This window comes from Globicephala melas, chromosome 14 (assembly GCF_963455315.2).
Source record: "Globicephala melas chromosome 14, mGloMel1.2, whole genome shotgun sequence".
Taxonomy (NCBI): Eukaryota; Metazoa; Chordata; class Mammalia; order Artiodactyla; family Delphinidae; genus Globicephala; species Globicephala melas.
In genome coordinates, this window is record NC_083327.1 from 45,441,538 (window position 1) to 45,458,613 (window position 17,076).

The following is a 17,076-nucleotide window of genomic DNA, read 5'->3' on the forward strand; positions in this document are numbered from 1 at the left end:
TCTTAAAAATTAATGAGGACATCAGACATCAAAGAGCTTTGTTTATGTGGGCTATACCTATTGAAATTTACTATCCTAGAAATTAAAGCTAAAAATTTTTTTAAAATATTTATTCATTCTCTTGAAAGATAAATCCATTTCATATTAACATAGATAACATATTTTTAGGCAAAAAATAACGAGATTTTTGGAGACAAAATATTTAGTGTGAAGGAGATCATTGTTTTATACTTTTGCAAATCTTGCATATCTTCTTCTGTATTCAGTTTGTTGCAATGTAGCGTTTAAGTTGAAAATATGAAGAAATATGAAGAAAATCCAGCTTCACACAGACATCTGACTGAAAAGGGAGGAGTATTTGAAGAGTCTTTTCAGATAATTTTGACAGTTTTCTTTGCTACTGTACTAGAACTTGACAAGTGGTAGTTTTGTAAAAGTTAGTTCTATGTGGAATCTGGATTATAAAAGTTAGTTTCAATGTGGAATCTGAAACCATGTTAGTTAATAAAATTTCTCATATATTTTAATTGGTAAAAAATCCATTAGTGTGCTTTGCACTTACAATGAATCTTTTATCTTTGTATGGTTTTGTAATATGCCTTTTTTATTTGAATGTTTATTCACTGAGTTATTCCCATCTTCCAAATGTTGATGCATTTAGTTATATAATATAACACTTGTTATCAATACGATTTTTCCAAAATTCTTTTTTTTTTTTTTTTTGCTTGAAAGCTCAAATTTTGTCATTGTCAACAAAACCTTTCAGTTGTTCTTGAACTGGCAGGCTTCCTTGTTTCAAAAAGACTTCCACTTAAATACCCAAGTCTAAAAAACTATAATTTGTCAGTTGGTCATTCTCTGACGTAAAAACGATGTTTCGTGGAAAAGCAAGGAGCTAGTTCAGCTCTCAACTAAATGCACAATTTCTTCCTCATGATAGTTATTTACTTTGCTACGGATAGTGCTTTTTACATACTTCCCATTTCATCCCATGGGCTATTAGAAAGATATGAACTAAAAAGGTTGAGATTTTATAAAATTAATAATTTTTACCACTTTTTTACCACTTTAAGTGAAACTGGCTTTTTTTTTAAAAACTTAGAGTGCACGGCAGTATGCAGAATCATACAAGGATTACTAGAACAGTTCAGTGCCCCTGCCTGGCTTGCTAAGATGCCAACATTTTTAACCCACTAGTACTTTTGCACCATTAGGGCAAATATCAACATATAACATCTTTATATTATTATGAGAATAATTTGTAGTCGTGGATCCCCTGAAAGAGTCTCAGAGACCCCAGGGGTCCATGGACCTTAATTTAAGAATCGTTCTCTAAACAGGGGAAAGTATAGCTTATGAAAAGGAATACAGTAAAAATTTTCCTAACTAACCTCCTCTTAACTTACTTAATTTTCTTAACTAACCACCTCTTAACTGACTTGCCAATGAAATTAACCTCCATTCCTTGTATAACTGGCAGCAGCTCTCAGAGACTGCTGAATGTCAAGGCTGTGTCCATTAATTTCTGTTGCCACCCATAGAATTATGTGCTTAGCAAATGTCAGTTGTATTTGTTCTCAGACCAGTTTATGCCACTTTCACTAATACCTGTAATTACACAATTTTAATAATATTATACAAATAGAATAAGTGTGAGTTTATAAAAAAGAATTAATAGTTCCAAAACCAACTTAAATGCTTTGGAATGACTTACTATAAAAAATTGCTGTCATAAGTTAATGTGGATGAGGTTAGTAAAAGTTTAGGGAAAAACTCATAAAAGTCTGGAAGGATTCTATATTCCTTCACAAGTATCTTTAATTTCTTCCTATATTAAACCAAGGCTGGACATTGTGATGATGTGTTATATGTGTTCTTTGCAGGGAAAAACAATGACACTGATCCGTAGACCCACATTCAAAGACAAGGCTTTTAGCTCCCCTTCAAAAGATTGGTAAATATGTACATATAAATATTTTAAGCTGAAATAAAATTCATATATTAATACCTGTATCTTTTTTTGTGATTCTTAACATGCTTCTTTAGTAGTTTTAGTAGCTGCTAGTTAGGATCACATTGAATACGATAGTTCCTTTGCTGCTATTCATGAGCTAGAAGCAAATTTCCTTTGGTTTCCATGACAGTAAAATATAGTCTCATCCATAATTACTCTCTGTGTCTGAAGATGAAGCTGGGTAAGAATGTATTGGTAAAGAAACGTCTTAGAAATGTAGCTATTACAGATCAGATTTCGTAATGATATAGTGATGCACCTGATGGTACCAGGAACTCTTTTTTTTTTTTTTAATCAGTGTGCTAGGATTTTGTTGAATTGGAAACTGCTTGGAGTAAGCAACTATACGTGGGAACTTGGAAATTTTCTCACAAATTGCATAGTACTATTTCCTGAAGAACAATTATATTAAATGTTCTTTTATCTATAAAAAATAAGTTCACTGGTGTATCAGACGTGTCAGGGCTCAGTAGATGGTAGCAGCTCATTGATGCCAGCTTTATCATGGCTACGTGTATGTGCTGTCATTTATAGGTGACATGGTGCAAAGACACAGGGCTGGGGAAAAAAATGCCTTGGAGCCTCTGCCTGCTTCCCCAATCACTGTAAGTCAGTGAAGATTGTGTTTCTAACTCCCTGGCAGTGAGCTTGCAGTCTGAGTTGGTTTTTTTCCTAGAAGTAGGGAATTAATTTACACTCTTCATAGTCTGTTTACAACCAGTACACACACTGGCCAGCTGACTGGCAAGGCAGCTTTGTCCGTGGCCAACTGGTTAAGAAGCTCATCAACTGTAGTCATTTTAGCACCAGGCTGTATCACTAGCACAGCTAACCAAACACTGAAGTTATTGTTAAATACCAAGGGATTCTTCCAAATTCCTGATTTCTTAATCATCACATATTCATTGTCAACAGTGTAGCCTAGTTTTATAGGCTTGTTCCTTCATTTTTTTTTCTTTCTTCCCCAAAATATTTATTGAAAGTCTCCTGTGTGCCAGACACTGTTGTAGGATTGGGGATCCAATAGTGAATACAACAGAGAAGAAAAGATAACCCTGCTCTCGTAGAACTTCAATTCTAGTAGGGGATACTATGCATATGCATATACATATACATACTTAAACGCTAAGAGGACAAAAAAGTGAGGAAGGCAAATGAAATACTGTGAGTTGGGGAGTAATGCTGAAGTTCTGACAGAGTGAGCAGAGAAGCCCTTACTAAGATCAGGTCTTTAATATAAACTCCTGAAAGAGGAGCACAGTCTAGAACAGGTAGTCTCTCAGAACATTTTAAGTATTCTTAACCTAGGGTCTGTGAGGTTTGTATGGGAGAAATACTGCATCTTAATTTTCACTAACTCTAACTGAAATTTTAGCATCTCTTCTAAATCATAAATCTGGATAACCAACTATAGTAATATCAGGAGAACCTGTAACTTTGTCACAGATATTTTCATGTCACATTCAGTTACTGTGTACATCTCAAAATATTATTTATGCTCATCACTACTTATACATTATCATAGTTACTATCCCTGCCATTAAATCTTGTATTCTAATGCCTTAATAAAGAAGCACATATATCACAATTTTTAAAAATATCTGTACTGATAGTTATATTTCAAAGTAATACCTTTCCTGGTATCCCTATGTTTTATATGTTATGAATTAACATATAAGATATTATATGTTATTATATGTTAACATATTGAGAAAGAGGCTGAGGCTTCACTAGTTGGCCAAAAAGAGGCTCTGGCATAGAAATGTTAAGCTTTAGTTTAATCCCTAATTGAGAGCTTTCTTCCACCTCCCGCAAGTACAGCACACCCTTCATTTGTTTCCCTGTTTTAGAGATTACTCAAATACATCCTGAACAGATAGGGAGGGTTTTCTGGATAATTCCCTAGAACTGTGATTGCGAAAGATCCTTTTTCGCTTCCTGTGTCATGCAGGCCACACGACTATTAATGTACTTGCAGAATTATGTAGCAAGTCAAGCAGAAATTTGGTTTCCGAGAAAATGACAGTTTAATACTTCACAGATCAGCTTTTATAGACTTCCCTGAAAAGTACTTGAAGAATCTTAAAGGCAGTGCCCTTCATTCTGTGAGAAAAAATGAGACGCAGAAATCTGAGTTAGAATCAGCTCATTTTACTCCCTTACACCAGCGTTTTAGCCACTCTCCTCATCATGGCATTGACCAAGCGGGTCTGTCTAGATTGAGAGGTCCCAAACTGTACACCGTGGTACCTTCACCTTGACCAGCCCGTGGGAAATAAGATAGGATATACATACATGTTGGACAGTTTCAGCACAGCAGCCATGGAACAGAACTGAGAACCCTACTTCAGGTAGAAAGGGGAGGGCAAGCACTAGTTAATGGGTACTCCAGAGAATTTTGATCTGCCATGACGTTATGTGCTTTCGATCTCTTTGAATATATTCTTCTACCTCCCATGAAGAGTAAAGCAAAAAGTCAAAAGTGGGCTTCTCTGTTGGCGCAGTGGTTGAGAGTCCGCCTGCCAATGCAGGGGACACGGGTTCATGCCCCGGTCCGGGAAGATCCCACATGCCGCGGAGCGGCTGGACCCGTGAGCCATGGCCGCTAAGCCTGCATGTCTGGAGCCTGTGCTCCGCAACAGGAGAGGCCACAACAGTGAGAGGCCCACATACCGCAAAAAAAAAACCAAACCAAACCAAAAAAAAAAGTCAAAAGTAGAAAAATCTCAACATCTTGATGTTGCCAGAAGCTGGAGAGAGAAAAGTGTGTACTCTGTAATTTTCACATTAGACAAACTTTATGCTTGTGTCTTATGTGGAGGGAAATCTGTCTTTTGTGTCATTAAACCTTTTGGATTGTATCTCCACTTGTGTCCTTTAGTTCTGAGAAATAGACACTTTAAAAGTGTGATGAGGGCTGTGAGCCTGCTGGCACTCATTTGCGTGGCTTCTTTTCCTTTACAGGTTGGTGAAAGATGCTCCTTGGGATGAAGTCCCGCTTGCTCACTCCCTGGTTGGTTTTGCCACTGCCTATGACTTCTTGTACAACTACCTGAGCAAGACACAACAGGAGAGGTTTCTTGAAGTGATTGCCAATGCCTCGGGATATATGTATGAAACTTCATACAGGAGAGGGTGGGGATTTCAATACCTGCACAATCATCAGCCCACCAACTGCATGGCCTTGCTCACAGGAAGCCTGGTCCTGATGAATCAAGGTGCGTACCGACACACCGAGGGGATGCCTGAGCTGACATCACTTGTAGTTACCATGTTGTGAGCAAAGCATTTATATAACTAGTCTAAGTATATGTTCATGCTTGGATCCTAACTAAGCCCATAAGATGAAGTGATATCTGGGACACCTCTTGAAGAGTTGAGAGACATCTCTTTCCTCATTTCTGCTTGTTATATTAGCCTGAAGGTTACTTGAGTACGGCGTTTGATTGTCCCAAGCCATATCCTTACAGCACAGGATCAGTGGTGAATGTTCCTTTTTCCAAAGATTTTTGACAGTGAAGGCAGCCAGCCTGGATAGGGTTTTTAAAAGCTGAACAGATGGTTTATTATATGAACTGAATAGTCCTCATACACAGGTGTGTATCATTACAGCACTACTTTTTTTGTCCCTCTAAAGACTTTAAAACAATCAGTCTACATCATTCAGGTCGAATTTGGAATTGCCTTTTGTGGATCGTATAGCTGCTTTACCTTATTGTATTATGTAATCGCTAATATCGCATTTTCTTTGTTCTTGTAATTCTGACTTAATGACAACTCCTGTGGAAGTCTATAAATGACTAAATAAGATTATGTTTAAGAAAAACAACCCTAAGGTCACAGTAAGTTATTAGAATTAAATATATACTCATAACTGGCAAATCGAAAAGAGTTTAACTCTTGATTATATTCCCCATGAGAATTAGTAAGCATTTTGCACATTACCCAGCATCAGATTCTACCCAAGCCTAGCTTTCTCCCTTGTCATATGAACCATCACTTTTAGTTAGGTCTTAGAAGAAAAGAAACTAAAATTAATTGAGCCTATGGCATGTGCTAATCCTTGTCCATATTTTATTTAATTCTCACCTCAACCATATAAGGTAGCTGGGATTGGGACCCAGTTCTAGACAAACTCAAACTTCATTGTCTTTCCACTATATTTTGTTACCTCTCTCAGAATAGAAGTTCAATTTTAGTAACTTAAGGAAAGCTTGATTAAGAGGGTAAATTTTCATGCTAGCTCCCTTTGCCCCCCACTCTCACAAAAACAAATGAAATTTTAAAAGTCAAGAGGTTAAGCCATGTGAACACCTACCATCAGACCATTTATAAATCCACAGGCCTGTGGAAAGACAGCATCATGAACTGGTGGAAAGAACCTTGGAGTGAGCTGGATCGCAGCTTGGGGCCTTGAGTTTTAGTCTAGCACAGTTTTATTTCCTTAGATAAATTTTAGTTCTTTACCAACAGGAATAGAGCTTATTTCTTCATTCTTCACAGTAGATAAAATTGTTCCAGATATTAAGCAGGCACCTAAAATACTGGCTCGAATTGGGTCAAAATTTGAATTTTCTTCTGGCAGGAGTTTTCACATGCCTTTGTTTTCTGAGTAAAGTAATGGCTTGCTCTGGGATGCAGTCTCCCAGAGCCATTCCGTAAGCAGCACACACGTTTCTAAGAAGATGGGACAAAAGAAGGAGTGAAATCTCTGGTCCTGCACATCTCAGTTAATAATCAGACTTACAGCCCCGGCTTTCTTGGCAGCCTCGCTCTAACTTTAGGAGCTACCTCAGCCGCACTGTGCCAATCATTCCATGTTCTCAGAGCAGCCTTGTAGATACTGACTGAGGTAGCTTAGTCAGGTGTAGCTCCTACTGGACTCAGATGAAATTTCAGCAGTGAGAGAGTTAGGGTTTTTCCTCTGTTCTGCTAACCCTGTCTTAAGGCTTAGGATACAGGGCCCACAGGGTCACACGTATGCAGTTTACAAATCACTTGGAAAGAAGACAGGTGTGAGATGTTTAAATGACTACACCATACTTTTAATATTACCACGGAATGAAATAAGGGAGATCATGAAGTTATGATTAAATATCCAATGAGTGTGTTAAGTTTGAATTCAGGAGAACAAGGTTCTTTAGGTGAGTTTGAGATGGTTCATGAAACTTTGAAGGATGGGTAGGATATGGATAACTGAAAATAATGAACATTCCAGGCAAGGTGTATGGATGATGGAAAAAAAATACAGGGCAGAACATCAGTAACAACAATATTGGTACCTTGTATTGACAGATTTGAAGTTTACAAAGGTAGACGTTGCCTCGTCTCATGCATAGGGTTTTTATAAGGAAAATCAGGTAATATCTGGGGAGCAGTGAGTAGCAGTTCTAATTTTAAACATCAGTCACATTGGTATCTGATTGGAGTTGGAGGATATAGAGAGAAAAAAGATGAGGATGATTGAGATTTTAAACTCTAGTGACTAATGGAAATTGAAAACTATGCAGAAGGCTGGCAGGTCAGGGGTGGAGCTGGATGGGAGAAGGAACCAGTGTACAATTAACAGTAACCTCTGCACAGCAGAGCCTGAGAATGGTGCTGCACCCCCGTGAGATGAGAGCTTGGTCTGTCTTAGCCTGGAACCTTGGATTTAGGCTGGGAGGTACCTGGTGGTGCCTGGGCCTCTGGAAGCCCCCATACCCAGCACACCTAGTAGACTGTGGTAGAGGGTTCAGCATGGGTGATCACACGCACGTCTATGGGAGTGATCCAACAAAAGTCCACTCATTAGGAGGCAGTGAGCTTAATTTTATCCTTAGGGGTTGTGTATTTTAAATACAAGCAAACAAAACAAACCTTAAAGCTAAAGACCTAGGTTCAGATCAAAGTTCTGTTCATTTTTAGTCATATGCCAGAGGACAAGTCAACCTTTCTGTAATTTTGGGGTAATAATGCATAATTGAGTTGTTAAAAGGATTAAGTAAGATTATATTCGGTGCTGTGTGAATTATAAATGTTACGAGATGTGAGGACTTGTTATTGTTGCCTGAACGCTGGTCTCACAAGAATTATAGGAAGATAGCATTTCTGAGTCAAAAGGATTTTAGAAAAAATTTTAGACCTTTAATTTTCAGCTGGGGAAATTGAAAAATGTGGCAGGTGGAAGAAGTGCTTGAACAAAATCATGTGGCTCGTTTTTGGTAGATTAGGGACTCCCAGTTGATTTTTGTCACCTTTAGATTGCCACTCCAATGGTCTCTCCACCCCACTGTGCTGCCTTTTCCAATGCTGTGGAATCTAAAACCACGTAAAGGATGAGGTATTGTCTTCTCAGAACAGGGCACGTTGGAGAATATTCATGTAGCATTTATAGTATTTGCAGCTCGTTAAAAATTCTGTAAAATAATGGTGACAGTTTTTGTGAAGCGGAAAACTTCAAAAATATTTTCAGTGTTTTCTAGAAAAATTGAGTAAAAGTTTCAATGTACAGATCCTTTCTTGCAGACATAAAGTATGTACAGTTTGTAATCTTAGATGTGGTGTGGTTTCAGTTTATTAAAGATTATGAAATGACTGATACTTATTTAAAGGTTTGTCTTTAATTAATAAATGACCTGTATTCAAGAACTTCTTAACGTAGATCATGGACTCATCATAAACCTGGACTAGCAGGATGTTATTTATAATGTTGATAAGTGAGAGTTTTCCAAAATGCAATTTGCAGTATAAACTGGTCAGATAACTCAGAGGGTTTTATTTGGCCACATTTTTGTTTTTAGTTTGTTACAGCCTTAGTCATTGTTTCCATGTGTTTTCATCTTTCAGGGTATCTTCAGGAAGCTTACTTATGGACCAAACAAGTTCTGACCATCATGGAGAAGTCTCTTGTCTTGCTCCGAGAGGTGACAGACGGCTCCCTCTATGAAGGAGTTGCATATGGCAGCTACACCACTAGATCACTCTTCCAGTATATGTTTCTTGTTCAGAGGCACTTTGACATCAACCACTTTGGCCACCCATGGCTTAAACAACACTTTGCATTTATGTATAGAACCATCCTGCCAGGTACAGTGAGGACTTAGAAGTGGGAAAACATTAAACTACTGTAATTTTTTCTGATTACGAAGATGGACTAGACTAAGAAAAGAAACATGGGATTTGAGCCATATTGAGGTTAAAGGGATTTTTTTTTTTAAATCAAAGAATAATTCAAGAGTTGTGTATAGCCAGGAATATTTGGAGAGTTAATGTGATTTAGGTATTATAAAGCTTAGAACTTAACAGATCAAATATAATTTGTAGCCTCCACAGTACTTTTATTTTTGTATGTGTACAAACTTGGGTACATATACAAACACATTTTCATGAATCTAAACGAAACAAAAAAAATTATGATTACATGTTAATTTTCCTTTATGTGTGATCCCTAATTGATCCTACTTTACTTTTTTAGTTTTAAATTTTTTCTTCCAAACTATACAAACATGATTCAAAAGAAAGATTACATCTACATATTTAAATTGGGGGTTTAGTATTCTCTTAACACATTTTTGACCAGAGACGTATTACAGGCATAGGCGTTAGTTTCTGCAGAAATCCCCTGGCCAATAATGTGTTAATACTCAAAATATTTTATGGAAATAAGTGGTATAAGATATAGAAAGCAAACCAAAAAATGAATTTCTGGGACTTCCCTGGTGGTCTGGTGGTTAAGACTCCGCTCTTTCACTACAGGGGGCGTGGGTTCGATCCCTGGTTGGGGAACTAAGATCCACGTGCCGTGCAACACGGCTGAAAATTAAAAAAAAAAAAAAGATAAAAATGAATTTCTATGAAACTTCTAATTTCTTGTTGCTATGTAGCTTAGCCTTTTAAGAGAACTGGCGCGCACACACACACACACACACACACACATATATAAAGAGTTTATTCATTTCTAGGACAGCCTATAACTCTCCTTATTTCTAAACAGGACTACCGTGTTAGAAAAAGTTTAGGAGGTAAATTTTCATCAGGGTGGGTTTTCCCTCAGTGAAATGCAATTTTTTAGTTGAATGATTCGAGACCTACAGCAAACAATGCAGTTTTTAAATCTTTTTGCTCTGGTTATATACACATGGATTGGATAGAATCTCCATTATTGGATTAGTTATCAAAAAAATACTGCCGAGCAAAAGAACCATGTTTAGTTTAGAAAAATTTAGTTTAGACTCACATGCGGAGCCCTATTGTTTTGGTTATCCTTAAGCATGCAGGAGAGGCCTCTTTTATCTTTAGTTTATCTTGGTAAACAAAGGCCATCTAAAGCAAGGGCCTTTAAGAGGTCTCAGTGCTTTGTAATTTGATCTGAGTTCTAACAGCCAGCCACATCAGGGCTTGGGTTTGCTGTGAACTATGTATGTGGCTACTGCCTAAGGTGGAAAAGACAGTATGAGCACCTCTAAGAGGAGAAATCATGTATTTGTGTCAATTAGTAAAACAACCTTTATTGAACATTTATGTGCCAGGCACTATAATAGGCAGGGGATTCAGAGTAATAAAACATCCCATCTGCTTTTAAGATACAGGTTAGTAGAAGATTCAGAAAATCACATTTTATAGTAAGATTTACTTGGACGAGAGTTTACTAAACTGCTAGAAGCAAAAACATTAGCTGTAAATCATGGTCATGCAGGCATTTTTAGAAGGGATTCTGTGTTAAGTCAGTCTGTTCTCAACAACATTTCTTTTTTATTTTCTCTACAATGGCTATTCTAGTAACGATTATTCCTGTCTGACCCAGAATTTTATTCCATTCTTCTTTTTCAAGAATGCCTGGAGCATTATCTGGTCTTACCTACATTTGTTTTTCTGACCTATTCCAGTATGATCTTTACATTTTCTCTCTTTTCTTCAACTTCTAATAGTACATACAGGCAGGACCTTCTCTGGAATTGTTTCATTTTCTTCCTATAGAAACTCAGTTTCTCCCCGAAACCTTATAATTTCTGCTGTATTGGATGCCAAGTTGAAGCACCTTACGTTATTATCTTGGTCTGGGATGTGGGATGAGTTGGTGGGAAAGCTAGTGCTGATTCCAGGTTCAGGGACTCACCATGCACAAGAGGATAGATCTCCCATGTATCCATGCAATTATATTTGCAAGCAGCATGGACATTAGAAAATGAGGAAGGTAGGCAACAAACGTAAGCATTAATAGTTGTTTCCATTACCAAAGACAAGTTGCCACATGACAAACTTGCACACAGGTTTGTGGAAGACTTAGAAGGATTCTGATTAACTGGCCTGGGGTAGAGTGAGGACATGGTGGTTTTTTGTTTCTTATTTTTATCCAAGGTACACAATTGAGTCTAATTTGGAACCAGGATTGAGAATCATTGTTTGGGCCTTTATGGAAGTAGGCAGTTTTAAACTTATCTTAATTCTGTCAAACTTCTTTCCCCAGGGTTTCAAAGAACTGTGGCTATTGCAGACTCAAATTACAACTGGTTTTATGGTCCAGAAAGCCAATTAGTGTTCCTGGATAAATTTGTCATGCGTAACGGCAGTGGTAACTGGTTGGCTGACCAGATCAGAAGGAACCGTGTGATGGAAGGTCCAGGGACGCCTTCCAAAGGGCAGCGCTGGTGTACGCTTCACACAGAATTTCTCTGGTATGCTACCTTGTACTGGCTTTAAAGAGAAATTGTACCCAGGGGTATAGTGTGCTAATTTTTTTACATTAAAAAAGAAAAACTAATCTACTTTTTAACACTTTCTCCATGCCACCTATGTACTCGCAGCTTCAATTCAGTTCATATCACAGTTTTGAAATTCTGTTAGAAACATTTCCTTCCATTTAAGATCTAATTACTGTTTGCAGTTTTTGCTTTACATGTATTAGAATCCTAGGCTCACACTATTTCCTAGATATGCATGTTTTCATTTACATCATTTTTGAAATCATATAAAGAGAAAAACCACGAAATTTAGACTGAGTTATTCTGATAATCACACCAAAAAAAAAAAAGTAGTAAAATGTTTTGTTTTGATAAATGGAGCATTATAATCTTCTAATAGCAAAGCTGTGGCTAAATTTTCAAAACTATTTAAAAGTGGTGACAGTATTTGACAGTTTTACTTTGATAATAAAAGAACCATGTAATTTTTTTGCCTTAATCTTTTAAGCCTAGAAGGAGAAGCCAGGCTCTCCTTTTTAAAGTACTGCCAAATACATTTTTGGCATCTAATAAATTAAAATAAAAATTACAGGGAACTGGTTAATCATTAATCCCTGATGTCTTTTCAAGCTACTGAAATTTGCATTCAACTCCAAAGTAAGCTTCTGTGGTTTGATTGCTTCTTTTCATGCACACAAAAAAAAAATTAAACAAGAGGGGAAAAAAAGTTAGTAAAGTGGTAACTGTCATAATTTAACCAGCATTTTTAAAAACTATCTTCACAGATGAACTGCATATATTAACATGCAACCATTCTTGGCTCCTTTTAGGTATTTAAAGTAATTACTTAATAGTGTTTTTCACTTACCCATAAATAAACAAGAGAGCTCTATAAAGCTGATTATAGGAGTCAGATTAATGCTAAGTCTAATTTGATTCAGAAAGTGCCTTTATGGGAATATGAAAACTGACCAAAACCTGAGAGGAGGATGGCCAGTTCCACTTGTTTCTGGATTTGTTAAATCATCATAATTAAGCCAGCACTGTACACTAGACCGAAGCAGAGAGACAATTGCTCATGTCCGTAACTGAGACTCCAGAACAAAAGACAAAACAGCCCAAATCAAATAAATATCAGTAAGATTAACTCTACCATAGGTGACTGATTCACTTTAGAGAAAAAGTATCTTAGAGCCTTTCTTCCCTTGAGCAGCAAATCATATGAACCTGTCAAGGCTGTTGTCTCAGATCACCAAAAGTGAACAGTCATCTTCATTATTATTTTTGGAGCCTTCCTGAATCAAAACCTGTGTTCTTAATCACGGTGAAAGTTTAATGTGAATTATCTTACTTTGATAATAAACATCATAAATTAAAATAAGAAACTTATATCAAAAAAGCATGACATCATCTGCAGATTAAAACAAAACAAAACCTTGGAATCGGGCTAGGCAGTGGGTGGCATGATCATAAATCCTCCACTGTTAGATCATTTCCTGAATTTCATCCATTCATATTCTTAGATGTGGTATTGGCAGTAAATCTTATCTAATACGTGAAATTCGACTCTATTTAAATTTATTTTTTTAGAGGGGGAAGAAAGTACGCTACCGAACTTTCAATAGTATCAGTTGTTTGCAGAACAGTGCTTCCTCAGCACTCAAGGATTGCTAAAGTCCAAATCTTAACATGTGGTTTCCTAGAATAGGAGCCCCTCAACTAGAGGTTTGGATGAGCTGCTTAATTCTATGAGCCCCCGTCGTTTGGGTGGCAGTTCTGAAATCATTAAGTGAAGAGGGTCCACGTAGCGATTATCAGTAGCTGTCATTTCCCGCTCAAACCCTTCACAGTTGTAAAGACACACTCCTCTCCCATTCACCAAGGGCATGCCCCTACACATGCTGATTATACGTGGGTGTTTTCAGAAATGCCCCTAATACAGTCTGTGCTGCCAGTGCTCTGGGTGGCATTTTTATGTTGTTTCCTCCAGCCACGTTGCCGTGTGGCCTCGCGGCTCTGCTGTGTTCCTTTCACTTCTATCGGAAAACCATTTAATTTTTAAAAATTGATTCTTTCAGGTATGATGCCAGCTTGAAATCTGTCCCCCCTCCAGATTTTGGCACCCCAGCATTGCATTATTTTGAAGACTGGGGTGTTGTGACTTATGGAAGTGCGCAGCCTGCAGAAATCAATAGATCTTTCCTTTCCTTCAAGTCAGGAAAACTTGGGGGACGTGCAATATATGACATTGTCCACAGAAACAAATACAAAGACTGGATCAAAGGCTGGAGAAATTTTAATGCAGGGCATGAACATCCTGATCAAAACTCCTTTACTTTTGCTCCTAACGGTGTGCCTTTCATTACTGAGGCTCTCTATGGGCCAAAGTATACCTTCTTCAACAATGTTTTGATGTTTTCCCCAGCTGTGTCCAAGAGCTGCTTTTCTCCCTGGGAAGGTCAGGTCACAGAAGACTGTTCATCAAAATGGTCTAAATACAAGCATGACCTGGCAGCTAGCTGTCAGGGGAGAGTTGTTGCTGCAATGGAGAAAAATGGGGTGGTTTTCATCCGAGGAGAGGGTGTGGGCGCTTACAACCCCCAGCTCCATCTGAAGAACGTGCAGAGGAATCTGATCCTCCTGCATCCACAGCTTCTCCTACTCGTGGATCAGATACACCTGGGAGAGGACAGCCCCTTGGAGACAGCAGCAGGCTTCTTCCACAATGTGGATTTTTCTTTTGAGGAGACAGTGGTCGATGGGGTCCATGGGGCTTTCATCAGGCAGCGAGATGGGCTCTATAAAATGTACTGGATGGATGATACTGGCTACAGTGAGAAAGGAACCTTTGCTTCAGTGACATACCCTCGGGGCTATCCCTACAATGGGACCAACTATGTGAATGTCACCACACACCTCCGAAGTCCCATCACCAGGGCAGCTTACCTCTTCATAGGGCCCTCCATAGACGTTCAGAGCTTCAGCATCCACGGAGACTCTCAGCAACTGGATGTGTTCGTAGCCACCGGTGAGCATGCCTACGCCACTTACCTGTGGACAGGTGAGACTACAGAACAGTTGGCCTTGGCACAGGTCATTGCCGACCGTCAGAAAATTCTGTTTGACTGGAGTTCAGCCATCAAGAGCACCGTTGTCCCTGAGGTGAAGGACTACGCCGCTATTGTGGAACAGAACCTGCAGCATTTTAAGCCAGTGTTCCAGCTGCTGGAGAAGCAGATCCTGTCCCGAGTCCGGAACACAGCCAGCTTTAGGAAGACTGCTGAGCGCCTACTGAGATTTTCGGATAAGAGACAGACTGAGGAGGCCATCGACAGGATTTTTGCCATATCACAGCAACAGCAGCAGCAGCAGCAAAGCAAGTCCAAGAAAAACCGAAGGGGAGGCAAGCGCTATAAATTTGTGGATGCCGTCCCTGATATTTTTGCACAGATTGAAGTCAATGAAAAAAAGATTCGACAGAAAGCTCAGATTTTGGCACAGAAAGAACTGCCCATAGATGAAGATGAAGAAATGAAAGACCTTTTAGATTTTGCAGATGTAACATATGAGAAACACAAAAATGGTGATTTGATGAAAGGCCGGTTTGGACAGGCTCGGATGGTGACAACGACTCGCAGCAGAGCCCCAGCACTGTCTGCTTCGTATACCAGGCTGTTCCTGATTCTGAACATCACTATTTTCTTTGTCATGTTGGCAATGCAACTGACTTATTTCCAGAGGGCCCAGAGCCTCCATGGCCAAAGATGTCTTTATGCAGTCCTTCTAATAGATAGCTGTATTTTATTATGGTTGTACTCTTCTTGTTCCCAATCACAGTGTTAGCACTGAAGCTATAAATTGCTTGATCATTTTGTGGTCACAAGTCTGTGCAAAAAATAAAATCATTGCCCTTGTTTGTTACTGGATTTTTTTTCTCAGATTCTTTTAACAAATTAAGGGGAAGGTACTTTCACACAAGAAAGCAGGGGCATGGAGAAATCAGTATGGGTAAAGGCAAAGAATTTATCAAAGGAATAAGAGTAGCTTGGTTGTCACATGGTGTTTCTGGAAGTGGCTTGGCTGAATTAGCAGTCCATATAATACTGCTCTTAAAAGAACAAAATGTCTGGTTTTAAGTAATATTTCTTCTTAAGAGAAAAAGACTTAGATAGAATTGGATTTTATTAATATTAATTTAATGCTATTAGCGATCTCCAGATACTATTTTATGAAAAGACTGAAGTACACAATTCTAAGAAATACAGAAAAAAAATTTTAATGGTGTAGTCATGTTGAAAATAAATGTTAATAAGTCCTGGTGTGGTGGTGTCACCTTCCTTAGAGTAATTCATGAGTTAAGTGAATAACAGCATCTGTACATTGGGTTACTATTCAGATAACATAGTAAAATGATGGCAGAATATTATTGAAAAATTTGGGATATATTTCCAGTGGAAAACATATATCTATGAATGAATTTCCTTGATGATGTTGGTTTCAGCATACACATAATTGACTGCTTTTACACACCCATTGGTTATTCAATAAATGAGACAATTACAGGTAACTTAATTTTCTATTTTCCTTCTGTGGAAAACTGTTATAGACCCAATGACTAACTTCAAAATAAATATATCCTGAACATTGATTCAGTACCAAAGAAGATGGGGAAGCTAAAATTTGGATATGATTCTTACTTTTTTTAATAGAAAACTTTCTTCAATTTATTTTGCTAAATAAACATCATAATTGTGAGTTTTCTATAGTGTCTTTCTTCTTCTTTCCTATGTATTCAACAATTTTGAAATCTTTTAAGAAAAACTGTTTATTTGAACATGCGTTAATTAAACAAAGTAGAGTTGGAATTGAAAGAAGTAATTTCTCTGCTTATTTACCTTTTTGTTTTTTAAACATATTTTAAACATTTAAAACAAAAGCCAAATTCTGATATTTAAGTAATACCAAACTTTTAAAACATAAAATTTTCATATTTATTTTCAGTTAAGTCCTCAGGAGGTAATAGCAGCACAGAGTACTGGAAACACATTCCACAGATTGATATTTCAGCACAAGAAAATGATAAAAGGAACTTAAAGTGCATTATCGCACATTTAGCATATTTGAGTTTTATGTATTTCTCCCTTGAAAACAAAATACGTTTGGCTCCCGTTTGTAACGAGAACACGTTCCCTGATACAGGTCTAAGGTAATAATGGCAATCTTTTCCTTTCACTTGTCCTTTCGGTTCATGGAAATACCGGTAAGTAACAGAAAACAAAAACATTCAGAAACTTATGAGCCCCTTTTTGCAGTTCTAATTTTGAACCTTCTTACATAAAAAAACACAAGTCTGACTTTTCACTGTACTTCACTCATTATACTGGGAATCTAGAAGATGAC

General features: G+C 37.8%; 1 protein-coding gene across 3 annotated transcripts in view; it reads left to right on the top strand.

Moving 5' to 3' along the window:
* Positions 1-16,407, top strand: part of DSE (dermatan sulfate epimerase) — a 68,622-nt gene extending 52,215 nt beyond the window's left edge. For 2 of the 3 annotated variants that reach the window (XM_030853634.2, XM_030853638.2), the window contains 4 exons: positions 4,979-5,232; positions 8,843-9,082; positions 11,463-11,670; positions 13,755-16,407. In XM_030853634.2, the coding sequence (XP_030709494.1) occupies positions 4,979-5,232; positions 8,843-9,082; positions 11,463-11,670; positions 13,755-15,519 (2,467 nt within the window). In that variant the 3' untranslated portion in view covers positions 15,520-16,407. Of the gene's footprint in view, positions 1-2,614; positions 2,620-4,978; positions 5,233-8,842; positions 9,083-11,462; positions 11,671-13,754 lie in introns of those variants that run through there. The other variant, XM_060283508.1, reaches the window with a different exon arrangement.
* Positions 16,408-17,076: the final 669 nt, after the last annotated feature.